A 16,599-nucleotide genomic window follows, 5' to 3' on the forward strand; every position below is an offset into this window, starting at 1 on the left:
ACAGAAGTATAATCCCAAACGTTCCTGGTTCTTCATAACTCCAAACTCTTCATAACCGGCTGCACTCTCAATCTGCTCATTCTGTTGGACTATCGGACCTGTTGTCAGCTCTCATTCCAACATCTCTCAGAACTCTCATTCTCTTGGAATTCTGGAATCCATAATTCTCTATTCCTTCTCTTCTCTATCTATGAACTGAGAAGTTGCCACATTTTATTTGGGTCGACTTCCTGTTCAATTTAGAGCTTTCTGATTCGTGGAAGGACCAGAAAGAGGAGTGGATTTGTGACGTAAGATGTTATCATAAGTCAAGGATTGTTTACAACATACAGAAAAGATTATTGCAGCAACAGCAGACTTCGTGGAGTCTCACACTTTGTAATCTTTTCAAATAGTAAAACATGACATTTTTCTCGGTAAACATTTTAGTTGACCGAAAACCAACCTTTAACATACTTACGACAGCTTGCTCATTTCAGACAGAAAATCAAGAAAGGCATATTCAGGTGATTTCTTCTCTGAATGAGGAACAAAAATCATTACTTACTGTTTATGTAAAATAAAAATTAGTAGTTCTTTTCAACCTGTAAAGCATTGAGTGAACTAACACAATTTGATTATCAAAACATTTGTAAGACAGTAATGATTATAAAGAATTGTCTTTTCTGCTTGATTAATTCAAGAAAGAAAGTTCATCAGATGGTTCAGACTTATTCAGATCAATGAAAATAACAGTCTCTGTCCATCTGGTATATTTGAGGTTATCTGGTTCACTACAATGTTATCTGGGCTAGTGGCTTTGTGAGAAAAAAAAATCCTCCTGAAGGTCCTCCTTACTTCTGTTGAGGTCATGCTAAGCAACTTCTCTTCAGATGGTGACGTGAGTCTGGTGCTGGGTGGTCTATTTGGGTCTTCAAAGTGGGCATAGAACCTGTTAAGAGCATCAGGCAATGATGGGTCCCTAGGGCATGGTGCACATCTGATTTTATCATCTATGATGCACTTAATGCCCTGCCACATACTTCTTGGGTCCTGTGAAGAGAAATGTCCCAGGATCTTCCATGCGTATGTTGCTTTGGCCCTCTTAATGCCAGCAGCCAGCTCTTTCCTTGCCTCCCCAGTTCCTGTGAGTCACCAGACCTGAAGACAACATCCATGGCTTTGAGCAAGGTACGGACATCTACATTCAGCCAGGATTTCTGGTTTGGGTAGCAAGTCACAGTCCTGGTGGTGGTGACATCTTCAACTTGCTGATGTATCCAAGGAAAGCAGATGTGTATTCATCCAGATCCAGTGCTTCCTCATTTACAGCGTCCTTCCTGAAGACCTGCCAGTGAGTGCATGCAAAGCAGTCCTACAGTATAGAGTCACTGTCACTGGGCCACACAGTGATGATCTTCTGTGTGGGTCTGAAATGTTTCGGCAGGGAGTGATAGACAGGGGCCAGAAAAATAGAGATGTGGTCAGAGAGGCCAAGGTGGCAGTATATTATGGCTCTATATGTGTCTCGTATGTTTGTATAAATATGGTCTAGTGTTATTTCCTCATGTTGGTATGTGGTGACATGCTGATAAAATTTTGGCAGAGCGTCTTTCAGGTTTACGTGATTAAAATCCCCAGCAACCACATAAAAAGCCTCCGGATGCTTGTTTTGAAACAAGCTGCTGTTATCATTTAACTCCCACAGAGCGTCTTTAGCATTAGCATCCAGAGCTATATAGACAACAATGATATACACAGCTATAAACTCACGAGGTAAATAATGTGGCTGACATTTCACAGTCAGTTGTTCCACAGCCTCAGAGTAAGAACTGTTTATCAGAACACAGTTTGTACACCAACTTTGGATTGCATACACGCACAACACCTAGATACCTTAGATAAGAAAAAGGGAAGAAAAACATAAGGAGCGAGGTATGAAAAAGATCTCTCACACCATGTCCTAGACAGGGTATGGTTTGAGGCATCAAAAAAAAATCTACCACAGTAAAGCAACATAAATAGACATATTACATATGCATGTGGAGTGGGTAGGAGGTGGGGGGGTCCCAGCACGACCGTCAATTGAGTGACACAGCCCTTGGTGCCTTCGCATCTCCTAGGTTGCTGTGCCAGGAGAGGCGAGGGAGGCCAGTGGAGGCATTGCGTGCAGGGAAGGGCGTAGCATAGCATTCTATAGCCCCCCAGCCATAGTCCTGATAAGAGGTGTTTGTTTATCAGCTAGCTCGGTTGAGCTCTGTCACAGGTCTATGACCTTGGGGAAGTGAGGGAGGGGTGTGGGGAGGGGGACAGAACGTCTTTGTTTTCATACCATCCAAGGAGAAATTTGAGATTCAATTCAATTCAAAAATACTTTATTAATCCCAAAGGGAAATTAAGTGTTGTCGTAGCTCATCATCCTGGTTTCATTCATGAGTTGCTAGATGCTGATAGGAAGGTTTTCCTGCAGTGAAGCCGAATAATCTGGTCACAGATACTGATCCGTCCACCCGGATCCAGCTTGATGTCAGATCCAGTGGGCCTCTCGGTCCTCCTGGGCAGCAGGACTGCCCAAATGTCAGGCAGAATTCCTCCCTGAGCGATGGTCGCTGCTCCCAGCAGTCTGCCGAGCTTCTCATCACCACAGACAGACAGCTGAAGGTGCCGGGAGATGATCCCGGTCCTCCCATTGTCCCAAGCCGAGTTTCTCACCAGCTCCAGGATCTCAGTGGTCAGGTAATAGAGAACCGCTGCCAGGTTGACGGGAATAATCCACGGCACCTCCTTTTCAACTAATTTGGGATTTGGGGCTGTAGTTGAAGTATTTGAGCTTTGAGATGTTAATCAGCTGCTCCTGGTTGTTAAAAAAAAAAAAACTTGTTGCCATGGTTACGCATCATAACAAATGCCCCAAAGTAAAAAGGTTTCAGTAAAAATCCTTCCAGCTGCATAGCATCTAATTCCAGAGGAGGTAATCATCTGAAAAAAAGTGATTTACATCCAGAAAAAAAGTGGAATTAGTTTTAAAAGCAATAACTCAGAATGAAAGTAACAGAGCTACTCCAACATGCAGCCACCCCGAGCGGTGCAATTCACTGCCTTCCAAGGCCAGTTCCAGACTCAGATATCAACATTGTTTTTGGGTCAGGCTGAACTTGTAAATTTCTGTGTTTGCCTTACAGTCTCGCTAATACATTTTCTCATGGTAACTCCAAACAGCTGAATTTGATTACTTACGCCAAGTCGAGCTTACAACTTCTTCAAGATTTATTCCTTCCAGCCATTCATGAACACTGACAGAAAGTTCCATAGTCCTGATAAGGATAAGCCTGCTCAGCTACACTACGACATACATCACCACATTAAAAAAAATCGTATAGTTTGCACATAGTCTTGAGCAGGGGTCCCCAAACTTTTTCCTGTGAGGGCCACATAACTTTTCCCTTCTCTGGTGGAGGGCCGGAGTCAGTTTGTAACAGAAAAAGTGTGACGATTGCAGGACTGCCTAAACGTAAAAATTTATTGTTTTCCAGAAAGCACAATCAAATAACCCTCTCTGGGTTATTCACAGAACAAAATTCAGGAAGTAAATAACACTATTTATGAAATAAACAATAACCAAATAACCCTCTCTGGGTTCTTCACAGAACAAAATTCAGGAAGTAAATAACATTATTTATGAAATAAACAATAACCAAATAACCCTCTCTGGGGTATTGACAGAGAGGGTTATTATGATTATATTTTTTATAGTCAGAATGACTCATTCAAGTCAGAAAAGTGAGCTTACCTTTGTATGTTCATCAGTGTGAACTGTGGGCCTGTATCTGGCTGGTGAGAAGTTGAATCTCAGGTTCCATTCTAGTCACTGCCAGTCTCAAACACTGATGCAGGTGTTCATCTGTCAATCTTGATCTCATTGGAGTTTTCAGCAGTTTCATGCGTGAAAAGGTTTGCTCGCAAATATATGTGCTGCCAAAAAGTGTGGACATCTTCCTTGCGTGTTTTCTGATGTTAGGGTACGTGTCGTTTGGGAGGGCGGCATAGAAGTCAATGAGACCGCTGGGCTTGAACGCGTCTTTCAGAACATCACAGTTCTGTAACTCGGCCAACTCAAACTGATAAGAAGGCTGGGCTTGGTCAATGTCGGCAACAAAGGGGTTCTGGAAAAGACGGATTTCTTTTGCATAAACATGTAGTTCACGGAATCGCGCACCGAATTCCACCTTCAGCATTTCCAGTGCTTCCACACACTTTTCAGCTGGAAACGGGACCGCTGGGTTCTCTGCAGAGAGGTTTTGTGTAGCAGGGAGATGGATGAAGCTGTGCTTTTTCACGTGTCCCAAAAGCAGCTCTAGTTTCACCTCAAATGCTTTTATGTGGGAATACATTTCGCAAATGAGTTTCCCCTGGCCTTGTAGCTGCAAGTTAAAGCTGTTCAGCATTTCTGTCATGTCTGTTAAAAATGCGAGGTGCCATTTCCATTCTGGGTCGATCAACTCTGGCACCGTTTTGTTTTGTGAATGAAGAAATGCGTTAATTTGAGGTAGCAGCTCGTAAAAACACGTCAAAACTCTGCCCCGGCTCAACCATCGGACCTCTGTGTAGTACAGCACATCGCCGTGCGCAGATTCCAGTTCAGACAGGAATTCTTGGAACTGCCTGTGTTTAAGTCCCTTTGCTCTGATGAAGTTTATGCATGACACCACAACCTTCATGACAGAATCCCAAGTCAACACTTAGCAGCACAGTGCTTGCTGGTGAATTAGGCAGTGGACTTGTAACGGGGCGGTGAGACCTCGTTCTTCCATCTCCCGGTTCATGCGTCCTATTAGACCCCGAGACATGCCCACCATATTAGGAGCCCCGTCAGTTGTGATGCTGGCCAGCTTTGACCAGTCCAGGTCCAACTCTTCCATGGTTTGGTACACTTTGCCCAAAATATCCTCCCCCGTCGTAGTCCCTTTGAGACTTTGGAGGGCTGCCAGCTCCTCGCAGATCTCAAAGTTTGCACTAACTCCACGAACAAAAATGAGCAGTTGCGCGGTGTCCTGCACGTCCGTGCTAATGAAAAAAATTCAAATTCTTTCGTCTTCTGCTGCAGCTGGGCATATACATTACCCCCGATTTCTTCAATCCGTCTGGTGATTGTACTCGCTGATAGACTCACGGCATTAAAGACATCTTTCTTCTCAGGACACACCTCCTCCGCGACAGCGTTCATGCATTTCTTGACAAACTCTCCATCAGTGAAAGGTTTACCGCTGCTTGCTATCAGTTGAGCAACCCGAAAGCTGGCCCGAACAGATGACTGGTTCAGCTGAGCTTGGTGTACAAATGTATTCTGCTGAGCTAACAGTCCACTTTTTAGCTTTGAGAGTTTGTCTGCTCGCATTTGGCCTTGCAAGCTAGCATACGTGTCTTTGTGGCGGGATTCATAGTGTCGCCGCAGATTATATTCTTTGAATACTGCCACCGCCTCTTGACAGATGAGACAGACAGCCTTTTCTTTGCATTGAACAAAAAAATAATCGTTTGTCCACTGCAGGTTAAATGCACTGCATTCTGAATCAATTTTTCTCTTACCTAATCTTTTCGCCATTATTCCGTTCTGTCTTTGCGAGGGGCGGGTTTAGAATTTTTTTCTGGGGGTTGCCAGATAGGGGCACAGACCACAGAAGGGTGGAACAGAATGTTACGTTATATGCGTGTATGAAATAGTTATTGACTTATGTATTATAGTATTATATTACTTAATAATGAAAATAGTTCATAACTAAGAAACATTTTATTGCAAAAGTCCAACTTTATTATCAAATACAAATACACATATATGAAAAAAATTCTAAATGCTCTCTGGTATTGTTCAGGGGGCCGGACCAAATATGGTCGGGGGCCGGATCTGGCCCACGGGCCGTAGTTTGGGGACCACTGGTCTTGAGTGTTGCCAAGCTTGGCACATTCTTCACATTCCAGGCAACTTTTATATATTACGAGTTTATTCTTGTATTATTATGACTTTATTCTCGTAAAATTAGGACTTTATTCTCGTATTATTTCAACTTTATTCTCGTACGACTTTACTCGCGTAATTTTACGACTTTATTCTCATAATACTGTGACTTTTTTTCTCGCAATGTAATATTTTTCCTTAGCTTGCCGCTAATACTCTGTTGTAATAAACATATCAAATGTTGAAAGTAATTTTTTTGTTTGTTTGTTTGTTTTTATGGCAGCAACCCATCTCAAAAACTTAGGCCAGGGTCATGTTTACCACTTTGAATCTTCCCCTCTACTTTTACCAACAGTCTGTAAATGTTTAGAGACCATTTTCTTCTTTGCTCAATAGTTTGCTGTATCGGAGCAGATGTTCTAAAACCTGTGTACAATTTTCTGCATTGATTGTGCCTGTCCGGATACGTATGCTGTCCACGCCAGGGGCATTAATGTACCCCCATACCACTAGAGAGGCAGACTTCTGGACTGCAGTGAGTGCAGGCTGGATGTTCCCTCTCCTCTTTAGTACAGAGGACATGGTCTCTGTGGTTTCCAAAGGAAGTTCTTAATTTTTATTCATTGGACCACAGAGCAGTTTTCCATTTTGCCTCAGATCTTTTTTAATTACCTTTGGCCTCTTTTACAAGATAGAGCAGTTGCATGAAGATACACTCCCCTGACTATGACCTCTGACCCTTGGGTTTTCTACCAGACAAACCATGAACTGTTTTCTTTGAATAATGTCTGATGTTTTCACATTTACTGTCCTTGGCTCAGAGTCAGCAACAGTCTGACTATTGTTTACACTTTTTATATCTTATAAGAAATAATAAACAAAATCATTAATGAAGATTGTTTTATTTGATTATGTGTATTATGTTATGGGTCCAGGAGGAAGGAGGAAGGTCCAAGAGGAATGGACCAAGGAGGAACCCAGACCCAGACCAGTAGACATTCAACATAAAATATATTCTACAAAACTCTCCTTTCAAGTTGTGTAAAAACATTTTTTTTTCTTATTTTTTTTTTTTCTTTTTGTCTCACCTTTTCGTCCTCTTTGCTTGAAAATACGAGTTTGTTTTGTGCTTAGTTTACTACAGAGGCCAAAAATACAAGCCTTAACATCATAAACAAAAGTATTTTACTCACTGCTTCGTAGTTTTGCTCCTGATAAACATCTGTCATTTTCACATCATGACATGATAATTATTCAAATGAGTTTGTTGTTAAAAAGAGTTTAAATTTCACAAAACAAAACAGCAACAAAGTAAAAACTAAATAAAGCCACAGCATGAAGAATCTTTATCATCACATTTTTAATTATTTGCATGAAAAAAATCTTTAACTTAAATTAACATTTTAAAAATAACTTTTTTAAGGAACAGGTACTATCAAAATCTATCAGTCCAATAGGTCATGAAGACTTACAGTCACATATTGTCCTGATACGTTTATTTAATATATTAATGAGAAAAACAAACTTGATCAATTATCGGCCCCCATGGTATAAAATACACATTTAAAAAACGACTAATAAGGGCTTTGAAGTGATTGTCGATCTAAAACTCATTCCGTGAAAAAAAAAATCTATTAAAAAAATGTTTTTTCCATCCTAAAATTGTGCACACTCAATTTTGTTTTTTTAAGATGTCGTGACATTTACATGTTTTTTTTTTTTTTTTTTTCCCCAGATAAATAATTCACTCATGCTTTTTTCATTTTCCCTTTATTTATCCAGGTAGTCTCATTGAGCCACGAGAACTCATTTTCAAGAGAGAACTGTTTAGGGAGCAGATGGTGGGGGTTGAGGGCTTTGCTCAGGGGCAATGAGTGGGGAGAGTGAGGGTGGAGGGAGGTGTGGGGGTTTCACCTTTTCCACCCACATTTTGATGTTCACAGTACCGGGAGGTGAACCTAAAACTTTCTGCTCACAAGCCCATCTTCTAACCTCTGCGCCACCACTCCCCCATTTTGATTTTCATGATTGAAATAGTCTGAAACCGGATAATTATTAAATCAGTCAACAAAAGATCTGGATTCACACATCAGAGGGTGGTTCTTTTGACATAACTCTCACATATGAAGAAACATCAGGATCTGTCAGTTTTACCTTCTGAGCTGCTTGTTGTACCAACTTAGTCTCAAAAAGCTTCTACGCACTTCAGTTAAATTAAGACCGTATATGATAGGGTTCAAAAGAGGGGGAATAATCAGAAACTGGATAGCCATGAAGTTTTTCAAACTCTGCTCTAAATATTTGGACCCGAATCGACCGTACATGAGGTCAAAAAGAAGAGCGGCAGTGACATTAACCAGACAGAACAAATGTGGTGCGCACGTCTGCAGGAACTTCTTCCTGCAATCCTGATACTTTAAAGAAAACTTTACCAACTGCACATAGGAACACATAACGTAGACAGCATGGAGGAAATACAGAAGTGTAACACAATATCCAAAAATATTATTAGACATGGTTGAATGACATGACAGCATGAGGACAGACCAGTTATCACAATACAGTTTGTCTATGTGGGAGCCACATAATGTCAGCGTAGCTGTCAAAATCACCCCAACAGACAGACAGCTCAATGGCACAAGTCTGGAGAAACACACCAAAAAGACAACCCATTGTTTTGTCATGATAACATGGTACTGCAGAGGGCGGCATATAGCAAGATATCGGTCATAGGCCATCACAGCCAGGATAGAGAAATCAGTTGTTGCATAGGAATAAATAAAAAAGGCCTGCAAGAGACAACCAGTGTAAGATATGACATAAGTGTTGGCCAACAGGTCGAAGAGGAACTTGGGGTGAAAGGCTGCTGTCCCACAAAGACTGTTGAAGCACAGGTTACACAAGAAGATGTACATGGGACTGTGAAGTTTTTCTTCAAGTATGACTGTAAAGATGAGAGCCACATTCACAAACAAAATGGCACTGTAACAAAACAGGTTTAGAGAGAAGAGTGTGACTCTGTATTTTGTTGTTGTGTCCTTCAGGCCTGACAATGTGAATACCTCTACCATGGTTGCATTGATCATTATTTATCTGCCTCCAAAAATATCCTCTGAGCAGTTATCTCTGTCGGTTTGTTTTTCACATCTCCATGTAAGAGTCAGAGATGAGATGATGAAACGTCTCGGCTGCTGAAAAGCAGTCCAGCAGTGTGAACTCTTTTAATCCTTGCTAAAGGTTACGACATCACCACTCACAGCTTCATCTCCAGAGCTTTTTTAATCACACCTGAGACAATTTGATTTTATTGAAGGTGGTGAGCAAAGAAGAGCTCCTGAAACAGTGTGTTAGTAGTACAGCCACTGATGTCTCCATCATGTCTTCATGATAGTATAAGGTTCAATGTTCAAGGTTCTTTATTGTCACTTGCATCACATGTGGTACATGAGATGGAACAAAATTGTGTACTCAAGGTCCCAAATACACTAAAAAATAACAAAAATATAAAGGATAAAAACAGTACACAAGGATCTAAGATATACACAAAACAACAATAATATAGTATACTGTAATAGGGTGTATTAAATAGCAGCCTGAACATGACTCTGTTGTGAGCAGATGGGTATGAATATAGCAACTTAAGGCAAGAAATCAGCAGCATTGATAATCAGCAGCTCAGATAAAGTGACAAATTTCCAAATAGTGGCATTACAATGATTTTTCTTGTTAAGGATTTGAGTCTCATAGCTTCAGGGTAGAGCTGTTCCTCAGTCTAGTGATTCTACACTTAATGCTCCACAACCTCCTGCCTGAGGGGAGTGGGGCAAAAAATGTGTGTGCTGGGTGAGTGGGGTCCTTCATGATGCAGGTGGCCCTCTTCCTGCATCTGGAAGTGTAGTTGTCTGTAATGTTGGGGAGGCTGACTCCAACAGTCTTCTATTCAGCCTTCACTACTCTCTGCAGAGTTTTCTCGCTGCAGCTGTGCAACCTCCATGCCACACATTGATGCTGGCGCACAGGATGCTCTTGTAGTATGACATATCCTGAGATATATTCATACTGTTAAAAGGGTTCTTTCATTTTTCTGGACTGTATAACATACGTGCATTGAATTTAATAAAATGTGGACGTGAGATGTTAATTATCTTTGACTCACCAAACGAGTGGGTCATTTATTAACAGAATCAAGTTTAACACATCACACATTTACATTAATTGGCAAGAATTGAAAAATAACGACAGCTTATTAACCAGTTTTACAGGAGTGAGAACAATACGGCGATTGTTTTCCTCACTTTCAGCAGAACAGACGTCAAATCACACGGCGGTGATTTGAAAACTTTGCTTCAGACATTTCTAAAAATATCTGTAATGACTTTAGCAGATAGAAGAATTTTAAAGATGGAAGATGAAGTTTAAAGGGAGAAAAGGTGGGTGAGGGAGTTTGTTTATGTCGGCACCAGAAACAGCACTCTCCGGGTTTCTCAGCTTTTTCCCCGGTACACTTAGGTGGCAGAATTCAACTCTTTTACCTGGAGATGTCCCCACCGATATGAAAGTCCATTCAACGCACCCTTTCAGTGTCTCCGTAGGAACAGCTGTGAATCGTCCGAAGTAGTGACGGTATTCCGTTCGACACAAATTCACCTCAGCAAGTGAACTTCACATGAGTGGAGTCCGTCAGTGTTCCACCTAGAGGTGGAAGATTTATAATCCCATAAGACTCGGGAGAGCTCTGTGGTCATGTCCTGTTTCCCAGCTTGGAACTTCGACCCAACAGGAACTGAGGAGAACTAGGAAGTACCGACATTTAAAGAGCTCTATTTCCGGTGTATTTGAGAGCCTCTGATTGGTCGATGGACCAGAACAGAGGTGTGTTTTGTGATGTAAGGTGTTATGAAAAGTCAAGGAAAAGATTAAGATTGTTTAAGAACAGACAAAAAAATATTATGGAGAAACCAGACTTCGTGGAGTCACTACTCCCAGTATCTTGCTGTAAAAGTTAAACATGACATTTCTTTTCAGTAAACTTTCAGTTGACCGAAGCTTGAACTTCGACACACTTACAAACTTTGCTCATTGAAGACAGAAAATCAGACAATGCATCATTCACCTGATTTCTTCTTTGAATGAGGATTAAAAATCATTATTAATGTTTTAAGTAAATAAAAATGATTAGTTCACTTCAACATGTAAACATTGTTTGAACTAACACAATTTGATAATCAAAACATTTGTAAAATAGTAATGATCATAGAGAATTGACTTTTTCCACTTGATTAATTCAAGAAAGAAAGTCTCAGGATGGGTCAACCTGTATTTCTGGATGCAAATCAATGAAATGACAGTTTCTGACCATATGATCCTAAGGTCAAGTTTTGAGATCAGGCTTAGTTCACTACACTCTCCACTGCACACCTGTAGAAGGAGGTGAGGACTGAGATTCCCAGTCCAGCTCGCCTCAGCTGCCTGAGGAAGTAGAGTCTCTGACGTGCTTTCTTGATCAGGCTGGTGGTGTCGTTGCCCCAGCTGAGGTTATTATTTAGATGCGCACCCAAGTACTTGTAGCTTGAGATCACATACACTGCAGATCTTCCTATGTTCAAGAGGGGGTGGGGGTGTTTGCACCTTCTGAAATCTACAATTATCTACGTTGTCTCCTTCACATTGATGGGGAGGTTGTTCTTCCTGTACCAGCTTTCCAGGTGTTCCATGTCCTGCCTGTAGCTGCACTCATTGTTGTTTGTGATTAATCCAATCACCGCTGTATTGTATGCAAACTTTACAATATGACAGCCTGGATGGGTAGGTGCACACGTGAGCAGAGTGAAAAGGAGGGGGCTCAACACACAGCCCTGAGGGGAGCCAGTGCTGAGGATTATAGTGGAAGAGGAGAAGTTGTGAATCCTCACAGACTGTGGTCTGTTGATTAAGAAGTCTACGACCCAGTTGCATATAGAGGGACTTGGTCTTAGTGTGATTAGTTTGTCCATCAGGGTCTGGGGAATCATGGTGTTGAAGGCAGATGAGAAGTCCACAAAGAGCATACAAACATAGGAGTCTTGTTCCAACTGGGTGAGAGCAGTGTGGACCACAGAGGATATGGCATCTTCTGTTGATCAATTCTCATGGTATGCATACTGATAATGGTTCTCGTTGATGTTGATGTTAGCTTTGATGTGTGTCATGACCAGTTTTTCAAAGCATTTAGCGACTATCGGAGTGAGGGCTACCGACCGATAAGTCATTCAGACCAGTCACTGTAGAGCTCTTTGGAGCTGGGATAATGGTGGCAGTCTTGAGGCAGGTGGGAACAGTTGCCAGGGTGAGGGAGGAGTTAAATATGTCAGCCAGCACCTCGCAGAGCTGATCGGCACAGTCTTTCAGCACCTTCCCCGGGATGTTGTTCGGGCCAGTTGCCTTGTGAGGATTAATCCTCCTGAAAGTACTCCTTACTTCGACTGAGGTCACACTGAGGAACTTTAAGTTAAGTTAAATAAAAACATTGCAATGATTTTCAAATGTTTTACTCACTGTGGAACAAAATAAACTACGGTGGAGTATTAGGGTCACGCTAAGAAAAAGAACTACATTAGGAGAAAAACATCATAAAATTACGAGAATGAAGTCATAGTATTACAAGAATAAAGTTGTATGACAATTAAGTTGTAAATTACGATAATAAAGTCGAAATAATACAAGAATAAAGTCATAGTATTACGAAAATAAACTCGTAATAATACCAGAAGAAGGTCGTAATATTATCAGAACTCTGACATGAAAAAGCAGTCTTACAACTGGGGTGAAATGATGAAGCATCTTATTAAGTTATACTTTGGTATTGGTTTTACAAATAAGGAAATACTTACAGTTGTGGGATTCTCAGTTTTCACTCCCTTTTCTGTTCATCAACTCTGCAACTAATCAGCTGATTGACGACACCTGCACCTCGTCTGCCAGACCTGTTTTACCCTGCAATTTTTAAACCCCAGCCAGACACTCATCCAACGCTGGAGCATTGATTACCTTGGTAATTCTGTGACAGCCAGTCAGCCTTAGAAACATTCTCGAGTTTTGCTAACCTGTTGTTGTTGTTCTGCCTGCCAGTTCTGTTTCCTGTTCCCGTGGATCTGCCCATCTTCTCCTTGGACCTCTGGCTGGATCTGGTTGTCAAAACCTGCACACCCAACGCTGCTCAGCAAACCACACTCTGGGTACCTGGACACAACATCCCTGCAGATATCTTCTTACCTCTCTGGATTCCCTCTTGTCACTGAACACTGTCTCCTATCCACCTCGGCGCCATCTGCAATAAACAAACACGGTAAGAAAGACTTCTACCTACTTTGTATAAAGAACATCACATCAGCTATTGTGGTCAAGAGACTCATCTTGTCCTCCGCTTCTCCCACAGCAAACCAACACGTTTACCTGCACTGTAAATAAACATTCACCTTTTGTATCCTGTTGTCCTGGTCTCTTTCTGGTCTGCCAGTTGGAGTCTAAATACCGTCATCATGTTAACAGTAATTTGTCAGCGCATCAGATTATTATCAGTATCAAGACTTCGAACCAATTGTGCAAACAACTATTTCTGTTTTGAAGAAATAACCACATGGATTAGGAAAATATTGCTTCTTTTGTGGAAGAGGAGTTTTCTGGTGGTTACATCTGCGTGCCATTCAAAGAGGTTTTGTTGTTTCTCAGCAGACAATGAGGATGGTCATCAAGATTTTGGATCCAGTGGGAGCTGAACTTCGGCGAGCATGGCATCTCAGACATTGCTGTTTATCTAATTGAAATCTACTTTATTCTGGTAATATTACGAGTTTAAACTTGTAATATTATGACTTTATTCTCATAATATTACAACTTTTTATTCTTGTATTATTTCGACTTTATTCTCGTATGAATTTGTTCTCATAATACTGTGACTACTTTCTCGCAATGGAATTTTTTTTCTTAACGTGCTGCTAATACGCCGTCATGGTAAACATATCAAATGTTGAAAGTTAAGAAATTTTCTGTTTTTTGTTTTGTTTTGTTTTTTTGATGGCAGCAACACATCTCAAAAAGAAGAGCCAGGGTCATGTTTACAACTTTGAATCTTTTCCTCTTGATTTACCAACAGTCTGTAAATGTTTAGAGACCATTTTCTTCTTTGCTCAATAGTTTGCTGTATTGGAGCGAATGTTGTTCTAAAACCTGTTTGCAGTTTTCTGCATTGATTGTGCCTTTGCTGTCCACGCCAGGAGCATTAATGTACCCCCATACCACTAGAGAGGCAGACTTCTGGACTGCAATGAGTGCAGGCTGGATGTTCCCTCTCCTCTTTAGTACAGAGGACATGGTCTCTGTGGTTTCCAAAGGAACTTCTTAATTTTTATTCATTGGACCACAGAGCAGTTTTCCATTTTGCCTCAGATCTTTTTAAATTATCTTTGGCCTCTTTTACAAGATAGAGCAGTTGCATGAAGATACACTCCCCTGACTATGACCTCTGACCCTTGGGTTGTCTACCAGACAAACCATGAACTGTTTTCTTTAAAGTTACTTTTGACTTGAATAATGTCTGATGTTTTCACATTCACTGTCCTTGGCTCAGAGTCAGCAACAGTCTGACGAATGTTTACACTTTTTATATCTTATAAGAAATAATAAACAAAATCATTACTGAAGATTGTTTTATTTGATTATGTGTATTATGTTATGGGTCCAGGAGGAAGGAGGAAGGTCCAGGAGGAATGGACCAAGGAGGAACCCAGACCCAGCCCAGTAGACATTCAACATAAAATATATTCTACAAAACTCTCCTTTCAAGTTGTGTAAAAAATATGTTTTTGTTCATTTTTTTAATTATTTTTGTTTGTCTCACCTTTTCTTCGTCTTTGCTTGAAAATACGAGTTTGTTTTGTGCTTAATTTACTACAGATGCCAAAAATACAAGCCTTAACATCATAAACGTATTTTCCTCATCACTTTGTAGTTTTGCTTCTGATAAACATCTGTAATTTTTACATCATGATATGGTAATTATTCAAGTGAGTTTGTTGTTAAAAAGAGTTTCAATTTCACAAAACAAAACAGCAACAAAGTTTTTTTTTTTTTTAACATCATGAAGAATTTTTATCATCAAATTTTTAATCATTTGCATGAAAAAAATCTTTAACTTAAATTAACATTTTAAAATAACATTTTTAAGGAGCAGGTCAAAATCTATCAGTCCAATAGGTCATAAAGACTTACAGTCACATATTGTTCTGATAAGTTTATTTAAGATGTTAATGAGAACAACAAACTTGATCAATTATCGGCCCCCATGCTATAAAATACACATTTAAAAAATATTAATAAGGGCTTTGAAGTTAAATGATTGTTCATCTAAAACCCATTCTGTGAAAGAAAAAAAATATATATTTAAAAAATGTTTTTTTTTCCATCCTAAAATTGTGCACACTCAATTTTGGACTTTTTAGATGTCATGACATTCATGCATATTTTATTTTTTTCCCCAGATAAATAATTCACTCATGCTTTGATTTGCATGACGGAAATAGTCTGGACGTTTATTAAATCAATCAACGAAGATCTGGATTCACACATCAGATGGTGGTTCTTCTGACATAACTCTCACATATGAAGAAACATCAGGATCTGTCAGTTTTACCTTCTGAGCTGCTTGTTGTACCTATTTAGTCTCAAAAAGCTTCTACGCACTTCAGTTAAATTAAGACCGTATATGATAGGGTTCAAAAGAGGGGGAATAATCAGAAACTGGATAGCCATGAAGTTTTTCAAACTCTGCTCCAAATATTTGGACCCGTATCGAGCGTACATGAGGTCAAAAAGAAGAGCGGCAGTGACATTAACCAGACAGAACAAATGGGGCGTGCACGTCTGCAGGAACTTCTTCCTGCAATCCTGATACTTCAAGGAAAACTTTACCAACTGCACATAGGAACACATAATGTAGACAGCATGTAGGAAATACAGAAGTATAACACAATAGCCAACAATATTATTAGACATGGTTGAATGACATGACAGCATGAGGACAGACCAGTTATCACAATACAGTTTGTCTATGTGGGAGCCACATAATGTCAGCGTAGCTGTCAAAATCACCAAAATGGACTGACAAATCATAGGCACAAGTCTGGAGAAACACACCAAAAAGACAACCCATTGTTTTGTCATGATAACATGGTACTCCAGAGGGCGGCATATAGCAAGATATCGGTCATAGGCCATCACAGCCAGGATAGAGAAATCAGTTGATGCGTAGGAATAAATAAAAAAGACCTGCAAGAGACAACCAACGTATGATATGACATGAGTGTTGGCCAACAAGTCGAAGAGGAACTTAGGGTGAAAGGCTGCTGTCCCATAAAGACTGTTGAAGCACAGGTTACACAAGAAGATGTACATGGGTTTGTGAAGTTTTTCTTCAAGTATGACTGTAAAGATGAGAGCTACATTCACAAACAAAATGGCACTGTAACAAAACAGGTTCAGAGAGAAAAGTGTGACTCTGTACTTTGTTGTTGTGTCCTTCAGGCCTGACAAGGTGAATACCTCTACCATGGTTGCATTGATCATTATTTATCTGCCTCCAAGAAAATCCTCTGAGCAGTTATCTCTGTCGGTTTGTTTTTCACATCTCCATG

The 16,599-nt window shown here is 40.4% G+C and overlaps 2 protein-coding genes across 2 annotated transcripts; both read right to left on the reverse strand.

Moving 5' to 3' along the window:
* Window positions 1–4,718: 4,718 nt before the first annotated feature.
* Window positions 4,719–9,018, reverse strand: LOC119418833 (olfactory receptor 142-like). The gene is made up of 2 exons (XM_037686127.1): window positions 8,087–9,018; window positions 4,719–4,992 (listed from the first exon to the last, which is right to left on the reverse strand). Exons 1-2 carry the CDS (start codon window positions 9,016–9,018, stop codon window positions 4,719–4,721), a joined length of 1,206 nt encoding a protein of 401 aa, XP_037542055.1.
* A 6,577-nt stretch (window positions 9,019–15,595) lies between these two features.
* On the reverse strand, window positions 15,596–16,576 carry LOC119418834 (putative gustatory receptor clone PTE01). Its single transcript, XM_037686128.1, has one exon. It carries the CDS (start codon window positions 16,529–16,531, stop codon window positions 15,596–15,598), a length of 936 nt encoding a protein of 311 aa, XP_037542056.1. The 5' UTR covers window positions 16,532–16,576.
* Between the last annotated feature and the right edge of the window lie 23 nt (window positions 16,577–16,599).

The sequence above is a fragment of the Nematolebias whitei genome, chromosome 13 (assembly GCF_014905685.2).
Source record: "Nematolebias whitei isolate Nwh7 chromosome 13, NemWhi1, whole genome shotgun sequence".
NCBI lineage: Eukaryota > Metazoa > Chordata > Actinopteri > Cyprinodontiformes > Rivulidae > Nematolebias > Nematolebias whitei.

Excerpts from the sequence above, each read along its gene's own strand:
- LOC119418833 (XM_037686127.1), bottom strand. The coding sequence starts at position 9,018 with ATGATCAATGCAACCATGGTAGAGGTATTCACATTGTCAGGCCTGAAG. Across the intron at positions 4,993-8,086 it reads TACAACAAGCAGCTCAGAAG|TGCAAACTTTGAGATCTGCG; the intron begins GTAAAACTGACA and ends TCGTGGAGTTAG.
- LOC119418834 (XM_037686128.1), bottom strand. The coding sequence starts at position 16,531 with ATGATCAATGCAACCATGGTAGAGGTATTCACCTTGTCAGGCCTGAAG.